This window comes from Taudactylus pleione, unplaced genomic scaffold (assembly GCF_031769625.1).
Source record: "Taudactylus pleione unplaced genomic scaffold, aTauple2 ptg001990l, whole genome shotgun sequence".
Lineage (NCBI taxonomy): Eukaryota > Metazoa > Chordata > Amphibia > Anura > Myobatrachidae > Taudactylus > Taudactylus pleione.
Window position 1 is genome coordinate 8,736,290 of NW_028286386.1, and position 18,144 is coordinate 8,754,433.

The 18,144-nt window shown below is 42.6% G+C and overlaps 1 protein-coding gene across 6 annotated transcripts in view; it reads right to left on the minus strand.

Moving 5' to 3' along the window:
• The window catches only part of CCDC87 (coiled-coil domain containing 87), an 84,257-nt gene that overhangs the window by 58,890 nt on the left and 7,223 nt on the right, over positions 1-18,144 (minus strand). For 4 of the 6 annotated variants that reach the window (XM_088465434.1, XM_088465437.1, XM_088465432.1 and 1 more), the window contains 7 exons: positions 14,710-14,885; positions 8,531-8,608; positions 6,820-6,962; positions 4,630-4,880; positions 3,401-3,626; positions 2,117-2,207; positions 1,251-1,342 (listed from right to left, as the gene is read on the minus strand). In XM_088465434.1, the coding sequence (XP_088321560.1) occupies positions 1,251-1,342; positions 2,117-2,207; positions 3,401-3,626; positions 4,630-4,880; positions 6,820-6,962; positions 8,531-8,608; positions 14,710-14,881 (1,053 nt within the window). In that variant the 5' untranslated portion in view covers positions 14,882-14,885. The remainder of the gene's footprint in view (positions 1-1,250; positions 1,343-2,116; positions 2,208-3,400; positions 3,627-4,629; positions 4,881-6,819; positions 6,963-8,530; positions 8,609-14,709; positions 14,886-18,144) is intronic. The other 2 variants (XM_088465435.1, XM_088465436.1) reach the window with 1 other exon arrangement.

Consider the following 18,144-nt stretch of genomic DNA (forward strand, 5'->3'; position numbering starts at 1 on the left):
CACAGTACACACAGACAGAAGTCAAGAGCAGGAGCCAGCGCCATCCCGCCAGTTCTGACTGTGTCACAATGTGACAGTCAGTAAGTAAATTTATACTTTAATAAATATGTCTGCCTGACTAGTGTAAAGGGAGGGGGGGGTTTGGAGCTGAAGACACGGCTGGGGAATAGGGGGAATGGTAAAGCTTAGAGATTGGCTGGGGAATACTGAGGCTGGGAGACAGTGGCTGGGGAATGGTGAGGCTGAGACACGGGGGGCACAGTCTTGTTCAGTGCACGTGTGTAGGGAGGTGAGCAGGGGGTTGTGGTCTGGAGCATATTATTGGGGGGAGGGGACTGGAGAATATTATTACTGGGGAAGTGGGGCATGTTATTACAAGGGGGTTCTGAAGCATATTATTATATTATGTCCTGTGGAGATGGGGTCTGGAGCATGTTATTGGTGGGGGGGGACTGGAGCATTTTATTACTAGGGAAGTGGGGCATGTTATTACAAGGGGGTTCTGAAGCATATTATTATATTATTATGTCATGTGGAGATGGGGTCTGGAGCATATTATTGAGACTTTGATTTTTCTTGCGGCCCATACACTCTTAGACCTTGAATATTCAGCCCGGTTGGGATTTTGAGTTTGACATGCCTGCTCTAGCCCGTCTCCGTAATGTGCAGCTAAAGCCTGGGCACACGCTGTAGTCGCCCACTTCCCACTGCTGCAATGGACAGGGTACCTAAACATACAGAAGGGCGATGTTGTCTGCAGTTGTATGCAAATGACGGGTCAACAAAACTAGATTATGAATATATGACAATAACAAATTTTGTACCACTTACCGCAGTAAAAAAAAAAAATTACCAATGCAATTTTCCAAGAAAATATTGCTGGAGCAGCTTAATGATAATCATCTGCCCGCTGATAGTGACTAGAGCTTGCAATGATTAAAGAAGTCAGTAATGACATTTGTTACTATACTGATCAGCAAATTTGTATGATCTATAGTAGTGGTATGGTATTTCTAGTAATACATTTTCTGAATACTGATTTACAATTGTAGCTTCTTCTCTTGGTACCCACCAATAATAACTGTAAAATGGCCTACTGCCTTATGCTTATAATACTGATATCCACAAAGCCCACTGCAGGGGCACCGCACCTATCACATGGGCAGAAATCCTGGCTCATGACACGTTAGGGAAACAATATTTGTTGTAAGCCTACAAGTTTGGCTGATTTAAAAAAGAAGAAAAACAACCTTGAAACGTGACTGCTTAGTATGACTGTAGTCATCTTTTGTTTCTTGGTCTCCATCATGTATGAATGGGCATGGGGTTGTAATTGCTTCACCTGTGAGGAAACAATGAGACATGCTATCTTTATCACATGTAATTGTTCTGCTCTGCATACTGACTTAAGGGTCCCATACATCTGCGGGCCGTTTTCCCGATACCCCGTTTGAATCAGATCCGCCAGTCTGAAATGCCAATTGGCGTCAGTCAATGATTGCTGATCCGTTGGGGAATATGTGAAATTCTTCATGTTAAAAATCCCCCATTTGTTGATCCCAATTATATTTTAGTCAGGATCAGCAAATCCGGAAAATCCAACATGTTGGATTTCAACGACGCCCCGACTCCCCCGTCTGGGGATCGGGGGAATTGCCCAATACATCACAGAAATATGGGGGCCTTTTCACAGATGCCCCAACGCCGATGTCTAGGGATCGAGGAATTGCCCCAATCAATCGCAGATGTATGGAGCCTTTATTGTCATAGGTTGGAACTTCTGACCAGAATATTCAAGCACTTGATGAATGGGAAGATAAATAGCAAAGTGTTTATTAGCACCCAGAGCTTATCTGGATAGGTACTATTTCATTAGGGCGATGCCACCCACGTGTAGCTCCTCATTACATTACTGAAGCCCTGCCTCTGCCCAGCAAATGTAATGCAGTGCTTGGGATTCCAGGGCAGCATTTCCCAGGCATGTCTATAGTGTATACAGCTTTCATAAAATAAACACATGTAACACCTTAGCAAGACAAACTATTAAAATAAATGCAGAATGAGTATATACAGGTTTCATAAACAAAATACAATTTGAAGTGTTTGGGATACTCACAGCTCATATTTCTTATAGATCTTCTATGGTCTTCTCGTTTGGGAATCAACATATGTACTGTCTCTAAATCCAGTCCCTTTATGTTTCCAATCTGTGAGGATTTGTAAAGAGTTTGTTGTGAATTTTCTAGTGTCTAAAATTTAATAAATTTATATATATAATGGTTTAGTATTTTCAATGTAATAAATTTAAAATACTAAACCATGTATCCTATATGGACATCCAATATATGTTTCAATTATTTACAAAAAGCAGATTACATAGATAGGGCATGCGATTGTTATTCAAATGTAAAAAGAATACCTATTACTTGGCCACTAATTATATCCTCATAGACAATGAATTGCTACAGCTGTAAATAGTGACAGCCAACAATGCAGCATGGAAGGCATGATAATGATCACTATGGATGCAAGACACAGATATAACTGTTTAATGTGGACAAGTGATGGGATGATACCTGATATATTTGTAACATGGAATTAAATAATAGGATGTTGTACGAACATAGTGGGAAAGCACAGTGGGCCTGATTCAGAGCCGCTCGTAAGTCAGTGCAATCGGAAATCGAGCGCTCGCCAAATAGTGAGTGCCTGTTAATTTGAGTGACAGGATGAGGCGTTTGTGGGTGGTAACAGGGGAAGGTGCTTGAAAACGGGGAGTGGAGATCCGAACGCAGGCGTGCCAAAAGGTCAAAACGGGCATTTTAAGGGTGTGCATAATGAACAAAGCAGCGTCATCAACCACGTCACTTGGTTGTTTCTTAGCCTGAACTGTTCGCATGATTGCGGTAGGAAAATCCAACCACAAGCACTGTGAGCAGTTCAGACGCCTTTCGATGTACTCGATTAATCAAATAAATAGCGGAGATGACGTAGGATGCGAGCGGCCAGGGGGAGTCTTTACAAAATAGCGAGCGCATGTTTCGTTCGCTCGCTCAGATATAGAGGCGTCAACAGACCGCAAAGAGCGAGCGCTCAATTTAAATAGTCAGTCCCTTTTTCTGAACGAGCGAGCGCAAATAGCGTCCGGCTCTGAATCAGGAACCCATAGCAACCAAGCAGATTATTTATATTCAAGTCAGTCTAACTAGGCTGGACTGATCCATGTTTTTTGCTTATTGATTCCTAAGGTTAAACTGATACTTTCACCATATTGGTTAATAATCCACAGAGTTCATATATCTGGAAAAAAAAATGTATATAGAACAAAATTGGAATGTCATTTCAATGTACTACTTCAGATTTGTATTCAACAAAAATGTCATAGCTATCTCCCAATTACCTGCATCAGTTCTATTTCTCTTTGGGCCTTCTGCACTGCAATGTCTGGCCTGCCCAACCTTAACAAATATGCCATAGTAAAATTTGGCCTGTGGGTTTTATATTGAGGTGTCTTCTCCTCCATGTGCTCCACAGCAACTTCATTAGGGCCATCATGTAATAGTTCCTTTCCATCTAACTCCTTTATCTCATCAATAAGGTGGTGTCTGACTGAAAACACGTTAAAACTAAAAAAATAAATCTGAATTAGAGTTTTTGTATGAATGGTGAAAGTTCGACACATACATAGATCTCATAATAATAAGGACTCATGTCAGCACGGGTTACAAAGAAATGTTGAAAATAGTATATTATTCCTGAAAATAGATGGTGAGAGCTCTGCATACTGGTAGTAATAATATATGGGATTTGTCTCTTAGCCTCTGTACCAAAACCCAGAAGATGCCCAGATATTATTAGGAAGCTGCATCTGAAGAGCTTGTAAAAAGCAAGCCACTGACAAATCTACTAACATCATACTGACATGCATTGATTAGTAACAAAATGTAACAGCACTCATTCACTATTTGGTCATGCTAAAACTGGTGCAAGGTGTGCTGGGATTTGTATTTCAGCAACAGCAGGAGGGCCGCTTATTGCATCCCCCCCCCCCCCCCAAGTGAAATTGGAAAGTAATTTACACACAAAAATAGTTACTGTACCAACAAAATGCCAACCTCAGGTGTACAATGCAATACTGTATAAGGACTAGAGATGTGCGCTGTTTTGGATTTGGTTTTGGATCTGGATTCAGCTTTGTGTTTTTATTCAAATAAAAATAAAAAATTATGATAAAAAGTTTTTAAAAACAGCTAAAATCATGTAATTTATGCAATCCAAAACCCGAAATTCAAATTTCAAATCTGAATTCCGAACTGCTGGAAGATCAGAACCGCGACTCAGATTTATCCAGATCTCCTCAGGAGATAATAACCGCAACTTGAATTTGTCTAGAATAACAACATTTGTGTGGATTTGGATTTCTGGAGAACCAAATTGCACATGTCTAATAAGGACATACATGTACATTCCCACACTAATGCACGGCTGCATAAGACATCATAGCCAATAGTCTTATGCTTTGGAAGTAATCTTTATATTTCTGGATATTATCATTTTATTGACACATTCTCAGAATGCTTTCCCTTAAAGATGTGAACAAAATAAATACAGCTTATTGTTGGGACTTACAATTTGGAACAATCAAGTAACAGCTGTGCTTTGTAACGGGTGAGACTGGCCTCCTCAGAAAACACAGCGTGTGGTTTGTTGTCACCCAGTTTGTGCATGTAGAACATAAACAGCTGCTCGGCGACAATCATGATGTGGGAGATGATACGACGGCGTAGTTGTAGCTTTTTATTCTGAGGTAATAATGTGGTGCGCAGTGCACGTGCAATGCTCTCACAGGCAACTTTTACCTCACCGAGAATAATTTCCTCCTATCAGAAAGCAGAAAGGAACAGATCTTTCAAACTGGACAAAATATCATTAGGTGACTAAATGTTGCTTAGTTATCTGACATTGCAGAATATGTAATAGCCTCCAATTAGATGTTTCCACAAATTACTGGTTACATTTTTCCATACCTATAACACAGTAGAAAACATTTATGAGCACGGAAAATGTTGTCCCACAGCACAAGAGTCATTTTGTGATGTCATGCAACTTTTTTTGGCCAATTGTTCTACACACTAAGATGGTGGCTACTATAAAATGTTGCTGATGGGAGGAGATGGGTGAACCGGGGCATTTCTTGCTGACCATGAGCGAAACCACTTATGCACCTGGTATTATGTACCCATCAAGAAACGGGATATTGTTTTTCAAGATAATATATTTCAATAGGAATGAAGGATTGGAGAGCATAGAGGTGGTCAGAGTTCCCTCCGGTACAAAAGGATCTTCATTTTTCATTCATCACCTTTGGCATTTTTTCAGATGCATTTTAGTCAGAAAAGGAAATGCACAATTTTGCCACATAATACGACCTGATGTTCCGTCACTCTCATGATTAACTTGAGACATAAAGAATAAATGAATGAGGCGGATGGACCTGAACTGGCAGAAGTCAGCACTTTGATGGGACATTTTCGTTCTTTCCACCATGCCCATTTCCAGCCAGACCTGCAGAATAGGCACAGAGTGTTTTTCTGTGGGAGGTTCCAAAATGGGGATCTGTGCATTTACACAACTACCTCTATATTCTGGGGGTGTGGTGGCGGGGGCATTTGAATGATATTAAATAGACCCATTTTCCTGCTTTTAATATAGTTACACTACTATAGGAGGACACATATCTCAGCAAGAAAATGGGCCAAAGAGCCATCCCATCGCTCCACACAAGTTTTGACGTGTGGTCATTTTGCTGTTTGTTTTTCATGTGATTTACCTTGTTAGGTCTCTTCTGGACACACAAAGTATTTTCATTTTGTAAATTTTAATTACTTCCAATAAATGTGAAGTTTTATAAATTAAAAATTAAAAGAGAGTCCTTTTTCTTTCCTAATTTGACCAAAGGAATGTTGTCAGGAATTGTGACTGATCCATTGCAGGGCTGCATGAATTCCTACAGTATTTAATAAACACTCAGGGCATTTGCCATTAGACATTGTCATGTAACACTGCAGAATTATGCAATGAATCATGCAATCTTGCCTTCATGATCCCTGCCACCTATACCCGGTCTACAAGTACAGTGCCACCTCCTCTACAACATATCAACATTTACATTAAATTAGAGATGAGCGGTTAATCTTTCACGGTCATCTGTGCCGAGATGTCCATGAAGGATGACGTTTTGCCTTGTTCTGAGATCCGAACTTGGCGAGGAGATCCAGGTCAAAACTGAACCTCTCATCTCTACTTTAAATTTAAAAAAACAAACAAAAAAACATATATGTCTTTATATAAGTAGTACAGTAAGAGTAACCTTTCTTATCTGTCCAAGCACACTAAAACACCAATATACATTAATGCAGATGCTATAGCTACTGCAACAGTGGTGTAGGAACGGGGTAGCAACAGTACCAGGAGCTCTGGAGGCCCCACTGTCATCGCAATAGGCTATGTTGGCACACAGCAGATTGGTTATTTCCTTCTTATTGTGACCAAGGAAGCAATAGTACAGCCTGTTAATCAGTGTCGGATGTTTCCTAAATCAGGAACACTGTGTGACAATGCACAGGGCTCTATTCAAAAAGTCAGAACTAGGGAGTGTTCCATATTCACTGAATAGACTGTGCTGGTGCTTCTTCATTTCAGAATACTGAGGCTCAGATTTGCTTCGGGTGCCCAGAAGCCTTCAGCTAACCCACAGCACTGCAGAATGGCACTATAACAGTCAGGACAGCATAAGAGATGGATATGAATAGTACATACAAATATCTGTAGCACTTCTGCGGAGCCAACTTTCACTGCTGAATTTCTGTGTAGTCTCCTTTTAACAATGTCACACAGAACCTCTGGAGAGACGGTGCACACATCCCTCATGAATGGAGCTACTGGACCTGCGTATACTTCATCTACATGAACAAAGAAAATTAGTTACTGAAATATAATAATGGGCACATAAATATCCGCATTTACCATGTTTTTCATTCATTAATATAAGCCCAGGCGCCAGGCAACTGTTTAAAGTCCTAACCGTTATTGCGGTAAGGACACACTGCTGTTGAATATCATATATTTTTTGCAATATAAACATATTTAATTGCTTATTTTCAATGTGTCTATTTTTCCTTTTGTTTTCAATTGCACAGTCATTATTTCCAACCACATTACAATATTTTATATACATTTAAACAAAAACCTTATGGGCAATATATAAGTGGTTACACCGGTCCAGCAAGCTGAGGGCCAGATTCAGAGATGGATGCTAATGCGATCGCAGCTACGATCTTGTACGCAACACAGCTGCATAAATATCGGTAGCATCGACTCATATCGAGCGGCCATCTTGCTCTTATGGCAGGTCTGACTTTGCCGCAGACTTGGCTGCTCTCCTGACATGCAGAGGGCTCTCATGCTGCGTAGGAGATCGCAAGGGCTAATTTATGTACACCCATGTAATGGCGTTTGAACGCTAAGACACAGCTGCATTTTTCTGACCACTCCCGTTACCACCCCCAAACGCTGAATACCGGTCTCTCTCTCTGCGATGGATTCCTATATGCATCCGTAATCGCAATGTGAATGCTGCGCAGTGCAGCTTATATGCATGCGCGATGGCAAACAATCGCTTTCTAAGCATATGTAATCGCCATTGCGTTCATCTCTGAATCAGGCCCTTAGTCTTTAGATAATTGGACTTTCAGAGTACGACGTGACAAATATTATAGGTCTACACATAGGAGCTCATTCAGAGCCACTCGCAAGCAACCCGATGTTTGTGCACTGCGCATGCACCGCATCCGGCATGCGCGTGCGCGAGCCCCGCCGAGTGACTGAAGTTCAGTCGCTACAGGGCTCGCAACAAGATGGGACGGCTGTCGATGGTGAGTGACAGCTCGCCCCGTTTTGTGGGCGGGTAGGGTAGGTGGCTGGACAAACGCAGGCGTTCCCTTAGGAACTCCTGGCGTTTGTAGGTAGAGCAAACTGACATCACTACTGATGTCAGTAGTGGACTTCCTGCTCTATTAGAGCAGAAAGTCCACTCGGCCTTGCGGCAGCCTAGACCCTACCGTAGGATCTCGTCGCAAGGCCGATGGCCACGATTATCGCGATGGTCTCCTGGCCGCTCGCACAAGCTGTGGGCGGTCTCCCACAGCTTTGCAAGCGGCCGGAGGAAAAAAAAATGTCTACAGACCCAGCGAGTGGCAGCGAGTAGGTCTGAATCAGGGCCATAATACTCTAGATGTAAATCTAGGCTTAGTGTTATTTTTAGCATATGCCAAATAACTGAATGCAGAACCAATATTTTGAATCAATTTTAGCAACCTTTGGATCCTGGATCCATGATGTGGGCACAATGGATGTTGGGCCAATAATAATCCAGCCATAATAATAATGAAAACCTGCAAGTTTATCAGCCCAAAAAGCAATGTAATAAAATCAGTTACTGTATCAAAAATAGTCAGCATACGAATTTTACCTTTACAAAGAGTAGCATCAACTTCTTCCTTTAAGTTAAACTGGTCTTCTGAGGGATATTTCTGTTCCTCTCTAGGACCTGTAATTGGAGTGATATGATATTATGAGGTAGATTTACTAAAGTTTCAACAACAAGTGGTGGTGTTACCCATTCAACCGATCAGATTTAAACTATCATTTCTCTATTGTATTCTAGAAAATGATAGACAGGATCTGATTGGTTGCTATCGGCAACACCACCACTTGTATGTTTTAGAGACTTTAATATACAGTGCCGTGAAAAAGTATTCACCCCCTTGGCTTTTTACCTTTTTTGTTGCATTACAACCTGTAATTTATTGTATTTTTTTTTATCTGAATTTTATGTGATGGATCTGCACAAAATAGTCTAATTTGGTGAAGTGAAATGAGAAAAATATATATAAAAAAGAATCTTTATAAATAAAATTCTGAAAATTGGTATATGCATATGTAATCACCCCCTTTGCTATGAAGCCCCTCAAAAGTTCTGGTGCAACCAATTACCTTAAGAAGTCACATAATTAGTGAAATGAAGTCCACCTGTGTGAAATCTAAGTGTCACATGATCTGTCAGTATAAACACACCTTTTCTGAAAGGCCCCAGAGGCTGCAACATCACTAAGCAAGAGGCATCACACCATGAAGACCAAGGAGCTCTCCAAACAAGTCAGGGACAAAGTTTTTGAGAAGTATAATTCTGGGTTGGGTTATTAAAAAATATCCAAATCTTTGATGATCCCCGGAGCACCATCAAATCCATCATCATCAAATGGAAAGAACATGGTACCACAACAAACCTGCCAAGAGAGGGCCGCCCACCAAAACTCACAGACCGGGCTAGGAGGGCATTAATCAGGGAGGCAGCACAGAGACCAAAGGTAACCCTGAAGAAGCTGCAGAGCTGCAGAGTTCCACAGCAGAGACTGTTGTATCTGTGCATGTGACCGCAATAAGCCATACACTCCATAGAGCTGGGCTTTATGGAACAGTGGCCAGAAAAAAAGCCATTACTTAGTGATCAAAATAAGAAGACATGATCTGAGTTTGCCAAAAGGCATGTGGGCGACTCCCCAAATGTATGGAGGAAGGTGCTCTGGTCAGATGAGAGTAAAATTTCACTTTTCGGCCACCAAGGAAAACGCTATGTCTGGCGCAAACCCAACACATCCCATCACCCCAAGAACACCATCCCCACAGTGAAACATGGTGGTGGCAGCATCATGCAGGGACTGCAAAACTGATTTGAGTCAAGGGAAAGATGGAGAGTGCTAAATACAGGAATATTCTTGAGCAAAACCTGTTTCAGTCTGCCTGTGATTTGAGACTGGGACGGAGGTTCACCTTCCAGCAGGACAATGACCTGAAGCATACTGCTAAAGCAACACTTGAGTGGTTTAAGGGGAATCATTTAAATGTGTTGGAATGGCCTAGTCAAAGCCCAGATCTCAATGCAATTAAGAATCTGTGGTCAGACTTGAAGATTGCTGCTCTCAAGCGGAAACCATCCAACATGAAGGATCTGGAGCAGTTTTGCCTTGAGGAATGGGTAAAAATCCCAGGGGCAAGATGTGGCAAGCTCATAAAGACTTATCCAAAGCAACTTGCAGCTGTAATTGCCGCAAAAGGTGGCTCGACAAAGTACTGACTTTAGGGGGGTGAATAGTTATGCATGCTGAAGTTTTCTGTTATGTTGTCCTAAATGTTGTTTGATTCACAATATGAAAAAAAAAACTGCACAGTTGTAGGTATGTTCTGTGAATGAAATGATGCACACCTTCAAACAATCCATTTTAATTCCAGGTTGTGAGGCAAAAAAACATGAAAAATGCAAAGGGGGGTGGATACTTTTGCAAGGCACTGTATCTACTACTGTCTCCTTCACTAATGCTCTTGTCTATGTTTTCCACAACATGTATATGATTGTATACGTGCAGTTTACAACATCATTATCTTATGTAACATGAACAGGTATGACCAGGTTAATTGAAGATGCACTGTAGGGCAGGCAACAGGGGTGGGGTGGGGATGTTGGTTATATGTCAAGAATAAATGTACACTTACAAAGCATATAGGGACAGACAAACATGTTTTATTCTGATAAATACACACACTATACTAATCTGTAATTTCAAAAGAAATGTACAAAAAACATATATTTTAAACCGAAATACTGAACCATTTCTGGACATGAAATAAATTTGGAATTTGTGCAAATAAAATTAATATTAGACATTAGACTCTTCCTTACTCCAAACCAGTGGCGGCTCCAGAGGTGAGGCTGCAGCGCAGTTCACAAATTTCAATTAAGGGAACCACACCAACTGCCATTTCAAATGCTGCCAAACATAGATGGCTGGGACTTGCTGGCAGTTGCAGTGGCAAATGCAGGATTTCTAGAGTGGGGTTTCCAAATCCTTGATTTTAGAGTGAGTGTGGCCAGTCCATGAAGAGGGTAGAATTAGCACTTAACCAGCTTTAATATGCGTCATACAAAATGTATTGTGTGTCATAATTCCAACATATAGAGGACCAGCAATCACAGTAAGTCATTAAATGTGTCAGTAGGCCATCCTGTCTGAGCTGAATGTTTTTATTTTAGATGTGGGCACCATTCCAGAGTATTAGAGCAAGTCCGGAAGTCTGGGGGAGCAGCAGAATAACTTAGCTCTGCCCTGGACATATATTATTATCATCCTTTATCTATATGGCGCCACAAGTGTTCCGCAGCGCCTTACAAAGTACATAAACAAATAATTTGACAACTGACTTACAGTACAAAATAGGACAAGGACATGGATAATATACATTGCTACATTAGTGACCATAACACCTAGATATGCAACAGAGCGTAAGCAACCAGGTGTTAGGTGCCCTGGTAGGGGGTAAGAAGTAGGTGAAAGTAAAGTAAGGAGAAGCACAAGAGGGTAGAGGGCCCTGCTCGTAAGAGCTTACATTCTAAAGTGGAGGGGCAGACAAACAGGTGTGACACAGATTGGATAAACAGGGAGGAAAGAGCATGTTGCAGCAAGTTAGGATGGGAGCTGGAAGGCTCTGATGAAGTAGTGGGTCTTGAGAGCCCGTTTGAAGGATTGTTAAGAGGAGGAGAGTCTGATAAGTAGAGGGAGTCGGGAGTAGCATGGGCAAAGGGGCGGAAAAGAGAGTGGGGGGAGAAGAGGTCAGAGATGTAAATGGGAGAGGAATGGGTGAGGGCTTTGTAAGCGAGTGTGAGAACCTTGAATTGGGTTCTAAAAGGGAAGGGGAGCCAGTGGAGTGGCTTGTAGGAGAGGGGAGGCAGATGTAGAGTGTTTAGAGAGGAAGATGAGTCGAGCAGCAGCATTGACAGGAGAGGAGAGAGATGGGAGTTGGGGAGGCCAGATAGGAGAAGGTTACAGTAGTCCAATCTGGATATGACCAGTGTATGAGGGTTTTGGTGGCATCCTGGGTGAGTAAGGGTCAATCTTTTAAAAAAAAAATTTCAGATGGAAACGACAGGACTGTGAGAGGCTCTGGATATGTGGTTTGTAGGAGAGGGAGAAATCCAGGATAACTCCAAGACAGTATGTATATTTATATATATATATATATATATATATATATATGTACATATTGGGCTCTATAGCAGCACATCCCTAACAGTGAATGTTTTCCATATCTCCTAGTTGGTGCACAGGTTATTTATTGATGACAGATTCATGTTAAAAGATCCACAGGTGGTGCTAATTTATTTCATTTGTGATACTGTGAAGAAAATTCAGCACTAGTAAAATTCTATTACATTACTATTTCTATTGTGGTCATGGTGTGGGCTGGGGAGAGGGGTTTCCAGGCAGACGGAACCCCCCCCTGCGTTTGCCTATGAGTTGGGGTGGTTCCCCTAATTGAATTTTCCACTGCACTGCAGCCCCACCCCTGGAGTCGCCACTGATTCAAACTGTAATCTACAACTGACCCCTTGCTGTAGAAATCACCCATCCCATTCCCTGCTGCTTCTTGATAGAAGAAAAAAAACAAACAGACTTTGCAAAATGTAAAATCTGATTCCAATTAAAATTTACACAAAATAACTAGCATCATATAATGTCGGACCACTTTCCGCACTTTGGGCCTGATTCAGTAGCAATCGCAGCTGCAATTTTGCACGCAATGCAGCTGCGAAAAATGCTAATGCCTGCCAAAGCACAGCCGGCATAAGGACGCCCACTGCTGCCTTCTCATATCCGTCCAAGCTCGATCTTCCTGCGTAAACATCAGTACCATCGACGCACATCGGCCAGTCATGCAGTATTTACACCAGGCCCGCCGCAGATTCTGCAAGTCTCATCGCACGCAGAGAGCTCTCATGCTGTGTATGCAATCACAGTGGCTAATTTATGCATGCCCATGAAACGACGTTAAAACGGACAAGCACGCCTGCATTTTTCCGACCACTCCCCCATCACCACCCCCAAACGTTGACAGCCTCTCACTCATTCTGTGATGGATAAATCTGTGCATGCGTAATCGCGGTGTGATCGCAGCGCATGCATATTGCGGCTTATATGTATGCGCAATTGCTAACAACCGCTTGATCTGCGTATGTAGTCTTGAATCTGCGTACGCTGCTGAATCAGGCCCTTTGTGCCTAATTCAGAGACGTTCATAAATATGGCATTTCTGTAGGGGGATCAGAATGCTCTCTACTATTAGGGCCTATGTGATGGCGGTAAGACCAATCCCAAAGACTGGTACTACGCCAGCCATCACTACCTCTACAGAGGATTGTAACCCTCCCTGACTCCCTGCAGCTCAGACATTTATCAAGGATCGCTTTTGCAACGCGATCAGGGCATGTCAGTAACGCCCCTGATCGCATTGCAAAAAGTAATCTCTTTAGCCGGATGTATCATCTGGGACATGCAGGGACACGGGCTCCGAAAGGGGGTGAAGATACCCCCTTCCGTGGCCCGGAGGCCGCCACTGAAGGGGGTGAAGATACCTGCTGCAGTCCCTCCTTAATATACACTTTGATAAATGGCCCCCTTGCAAATCACTAAAGGCAGTTATACTGTAGCTGAGAGTGATAAAGTATTCTCTTCTCTGATGTCATATAAATCACCAGGCCCTGATAGGATTACTGACACTACTGCAAACAATTGTAAATCATTACTTCTCAATCTGCTTTCCTTGGTTAATGATGTATTTCAGAATAGTGGATCTCTACCACCTTCTGAAGGCTAAAGGCTATATCAAGGTTATTTCTAAATCAGGCAGGGAAACGGCACTTTGCTGTAGTTCCAGGCCCATCTCCTTAATCAATGTAGATGTATTTATTTTAAGACAAGTTTAGTAATTACAATTAAATCAAGTGCAGAATCCATCATACATTCCCACCAAACTGCATTTGGATAGTATTTGAAAAATCCTTAATAGAATTTCCATGTCTCATGAAGGTGAGAGTCTTTGAAAGCCAGGCTGAATGAAGAAATGGGAAGTTATTTCCAGTGTAACAAAATCCTGTGACAATAATAATCTCTTTAATATCTCCATGGATTGCTATCTAACCTAAACAACAGTTTCTCATACATTTATATCTCCCCCACTACTACTAAGATTGTGAAATTGCCTTCCATTAGGAAGAGTAGCATTAGATAAGGTGGATTGTCTCTATAAAAGATCAGAGAGCTTCAGTTGCTGAAATGCTGAATGCTTTTTATAATGGTAGGATCTCTTTGGCGGCATCATGACATGTCCTGATACTTAATTGTAGATATAGACTTCCCAATTCTCACCAACCCTCTAAGTGTCATGCCAAGGCTCAGATCCATTCACCTTCCCATTTTTTGTGTCCCTCTCCTTTATCCCCTTACTGTCACCTTCTACATTTCCTTTATTATCAATTCTATAGTCACAATCTCCAATATAGACAATACTTTTGTACACATACATATATATATATACACACACATACATACATACATACATACATACATACATACATACATACACACAGTATATAGATAGATATGAACAAAAAGAAAAATGGGAACGGTGTATGAATCTCCATGCTGACAGCATAAACTACTTTGTGTCATTTGAACCATATATACCGTAAAAATGGGAAAATGAAGACATGGTAATTTCATCATCCTCATCAATTTAATGACAAAATGCCATACATACCTTTCCTCTCAGGTGTAGTATGGGTTGTCTGACTGGGGAATAAGGTAAGGGGCTGCAGGATGTCATTGTACAGTTGATGAAGCTTTTTAGTATTCAACTTCTCTTCTGCAACTAGTGAGGTCTGTTTTCTGTCTGTCCACACTGATCTCAGACTTCCAGAATCCTTTAACATGCTTCTAGAACACAATATAATGCAACTAATTCTGAAACGGAATCTGAAAATAACACACACCAGTAAGAAGACTCTAATGTCCATCTTAATAGTTACCCATATACAGAGTAGGTTAATAAATGTTGTAGATACAGTACATCCCATTGCTTCATACCAACCAAAATTTGTTTGGGCAGGGAACTGTCCTATTCTATATGTGGTTATGGTTCAGCAGTGGGATTGTCCCATTATTGCGTAATACTAATTTCATGTAATTGCTCAACAGTTACTCAGTAAATGCTGCTGGACACACAATTGCTTCTATGTGTAAAAACGTCTGTACTTGATCATTTAATTGTACCTGTATGTACGACTTCCAACTATTAAGTGAATACCTGTAGGTTATACTTATTGTAGAGAGGGTAGGAGGTACGTTATAATGGCTATTACTGAATATCTGTTGAGCATTTAAATAATATTAGGGCTACCCACACACTGTGATATTAATAGTGTGATTATATATACTGTATATTATTTGTTTATGTATCTAGCACACAAATTGTTTGACATACGTTTACAAACACCTGTAATAATTAATGCTTTCTGTATAGATGTTGGTAACTATCCCTTCTTCCTTTTTTATTTTGCCCATAATCATTTTAGTTGTTAAACTTATTTGCAATCTGTGTGATATACTTGTTTTTGATATATATCCACCTATTATTGCATGTAATACTGTGCATTTGTGATTTACTAATTAAGGATACAAGGCACTTTATAAAAGGAATTGCCAGCAAATGAACTAGAAGCTGAAGAGTTTTTCTCTCCTTCCAAGAGATACTGGGTCTACCCAGGTCGCGCAGGACGCTCGCAAGCGGGTCGATGTTACCCAAATGCGCATGTGCACGACGGAGGCTGCTCCGTCGTGCGCATGTGCGAGACCCGGCGAGCGACGGGAAAGCCGTCGCTCGGGGTCTCGCTACAAAAGGGGGCGTGCTGTCGATGGTAACAGCACGCCCCTTTTGTGGGCATGCCGGGGCGTGGCTGCCCAGACGGAGGCGTGCCCATGGGAACGCCTACCGTCTGGGTCCGGCCCCACTGACACCACTAGTGATGTCAGTGGGAGTGATTTTGGCTCTGATAGAGCCAAAATCACTCCAGGGCTTGCGGCAGCGAGACCCTACCGCAGGGTCTCGTCGCAAGCCCGATGGTCGCGATGGTCTTGACCATCGCGACCATCATCATCGACGCTCGCATAAGCTGTGGGTGGTAACCCACAGCTATGCGAGCAACCAGGAGGACGCTCCAAAAAAAATAAAAAAACGCCCTGATTCAGAGCGGGCGATCGTTCAGAGCGTCCGGCTCTGAATCAGGCCCACTGTTATTACCAAGTAAACGATACATTTTGCAACACAAGTAGTAAGGGGCCTATCCATTAGCAGATGTATTTCTGAGGGATGAAAGACAAAAGATATCCCTTGAAAACTCTGGTGGCTGTGCTGAACGATATCCGTCATGTACATGACAAATTTTGGCAAACGACGAATGATGAACGATATCGCATGACATCATTCAGGGAGTTGATTTTTTTTCTCTGCAGCGCTCTGTAGCTGCTGCTAATATCTTTCGTCGTTCACCGCATATAAACTGCACGATGGGGGCGTGGCCACGGAGAGCATGCTGTATTACGCGATCTGGTGTGCTCTCCGGACCCTTACATCCAGCCTGCTTATCCTGATCGCTCCCCCGGGACCTGAATCCGGTGCGCGGCTGGTGGAGGGTGTGGTGACCGCGGTGAGCGGAGCTGGTGCGGTTGCGGGGGTTGACTTACCCAGCGGCGGGCTGTACTTGAGAGACGGGGCCTGATCACTTGCGCCGCCGACGCCATCTTGTCTGACGGGGCAGCGTCCTGGCAGCAGCTCCTCTGAGACGGGAGGAGGTGATTCCTGGCGGCCAGCGGCAGAGCTGTGAAACACCCTGCGGGCTTCCTGTGTGGCTGACGGTGAGAGTTCCCTTCATTATCCTGTGTGTGCGCTTTGCTCTGCTTCCCATATTGCAGGACTGTACCTGTGGTCTTGCCTGCTGATTTATATGCGGACCCAGCTTCCTCTGTACCTCACCTCCTGGCAGCAGCTATTATTAATACTGCTCTTTCTGTGCCTCATATATAAAGCGCAGGTACGAAGGTAGTGGTGTTGTCAATATCTATTCTATACACTACTGTACCCTGCCTCATACAGTAATATACAGTCAGCTCCTCCTATATATAGTGTTATGATGGGGAAGAATTCGGCTGCGGCAGCTAAACTGGAAAAGTTCTCCAGAGTACCCCCTGCCCAATCCACTTCTGCTGCACAGGGAGGCAAATCCCCTCCTACATCCCCTGCAGAATCAGCAACCTCAGTTGAGTCGTTTGATGCTGCGCTTCAACGTGTTCTTGAGGCGGTGACAGCGTGCGAGACTAGGTTGTCAGAAAAGATTGGGAAAGTGCAGTCTGATCTCTCAATTATACACCATGACCTACAGTGTGTGCGGGAGAGAGTTGGCGAGGTGGAGACTCGCACCTCCACTTTGGAAGATAAAATAACACCTCTAAGTGTCCGTGTTGACTCTATGGATTCACAACTTATTTCCATACAAAGGAAAATGTCCGATATAGAGGGACGCCTAAGGCGTAATAATGTCCGTTTCGTGGGTTTGCCAGAGAAGGAGGAGGGAACCAATCCTGAAAAATTCCCGGAAAAATGGCTGTCTGATACATTCGGTTCTACCTCTTTCTTATCATACTTTGAGAGAGCTCATCGGGTGCCATTTAGACCCCTGCCCCCTGGGGCACCACCACGTACTCTAATAGCGAAGTTCTTACATTTCCGTGATCGTGACTCTGTTCTCAGATTGGCCCGCACTAGCGGTCCATTACAATGGAACGGGACTCGTGTTTCTGTTTTCCCAGATTTCGCTATGGAAATACAAAAAGATAGGGCCCAATTTCTCCCAATTAAAAGGCGTCCATGCGATCTTAATATTTCATACGCCATGTTATACCCATCCAAGCTTCGTGTCATTGTTGATGGTGAGACCAAATTCTTCACGACTCCGAGGGAAGCGGCATTGTGGCTGGACCGCCGCAGGCCAGCTAGGGAAGCGCTGGCTAATTATTGATATCCTGCTTTTTTATCTTGTGTTACACCAATTATACGTGGTTACAAGTTTGCCACATAATGTGTTTCTGTTATAGTGTATATGATTTATGCTCTAACGGTATTGTTATTATGTAGACAAAT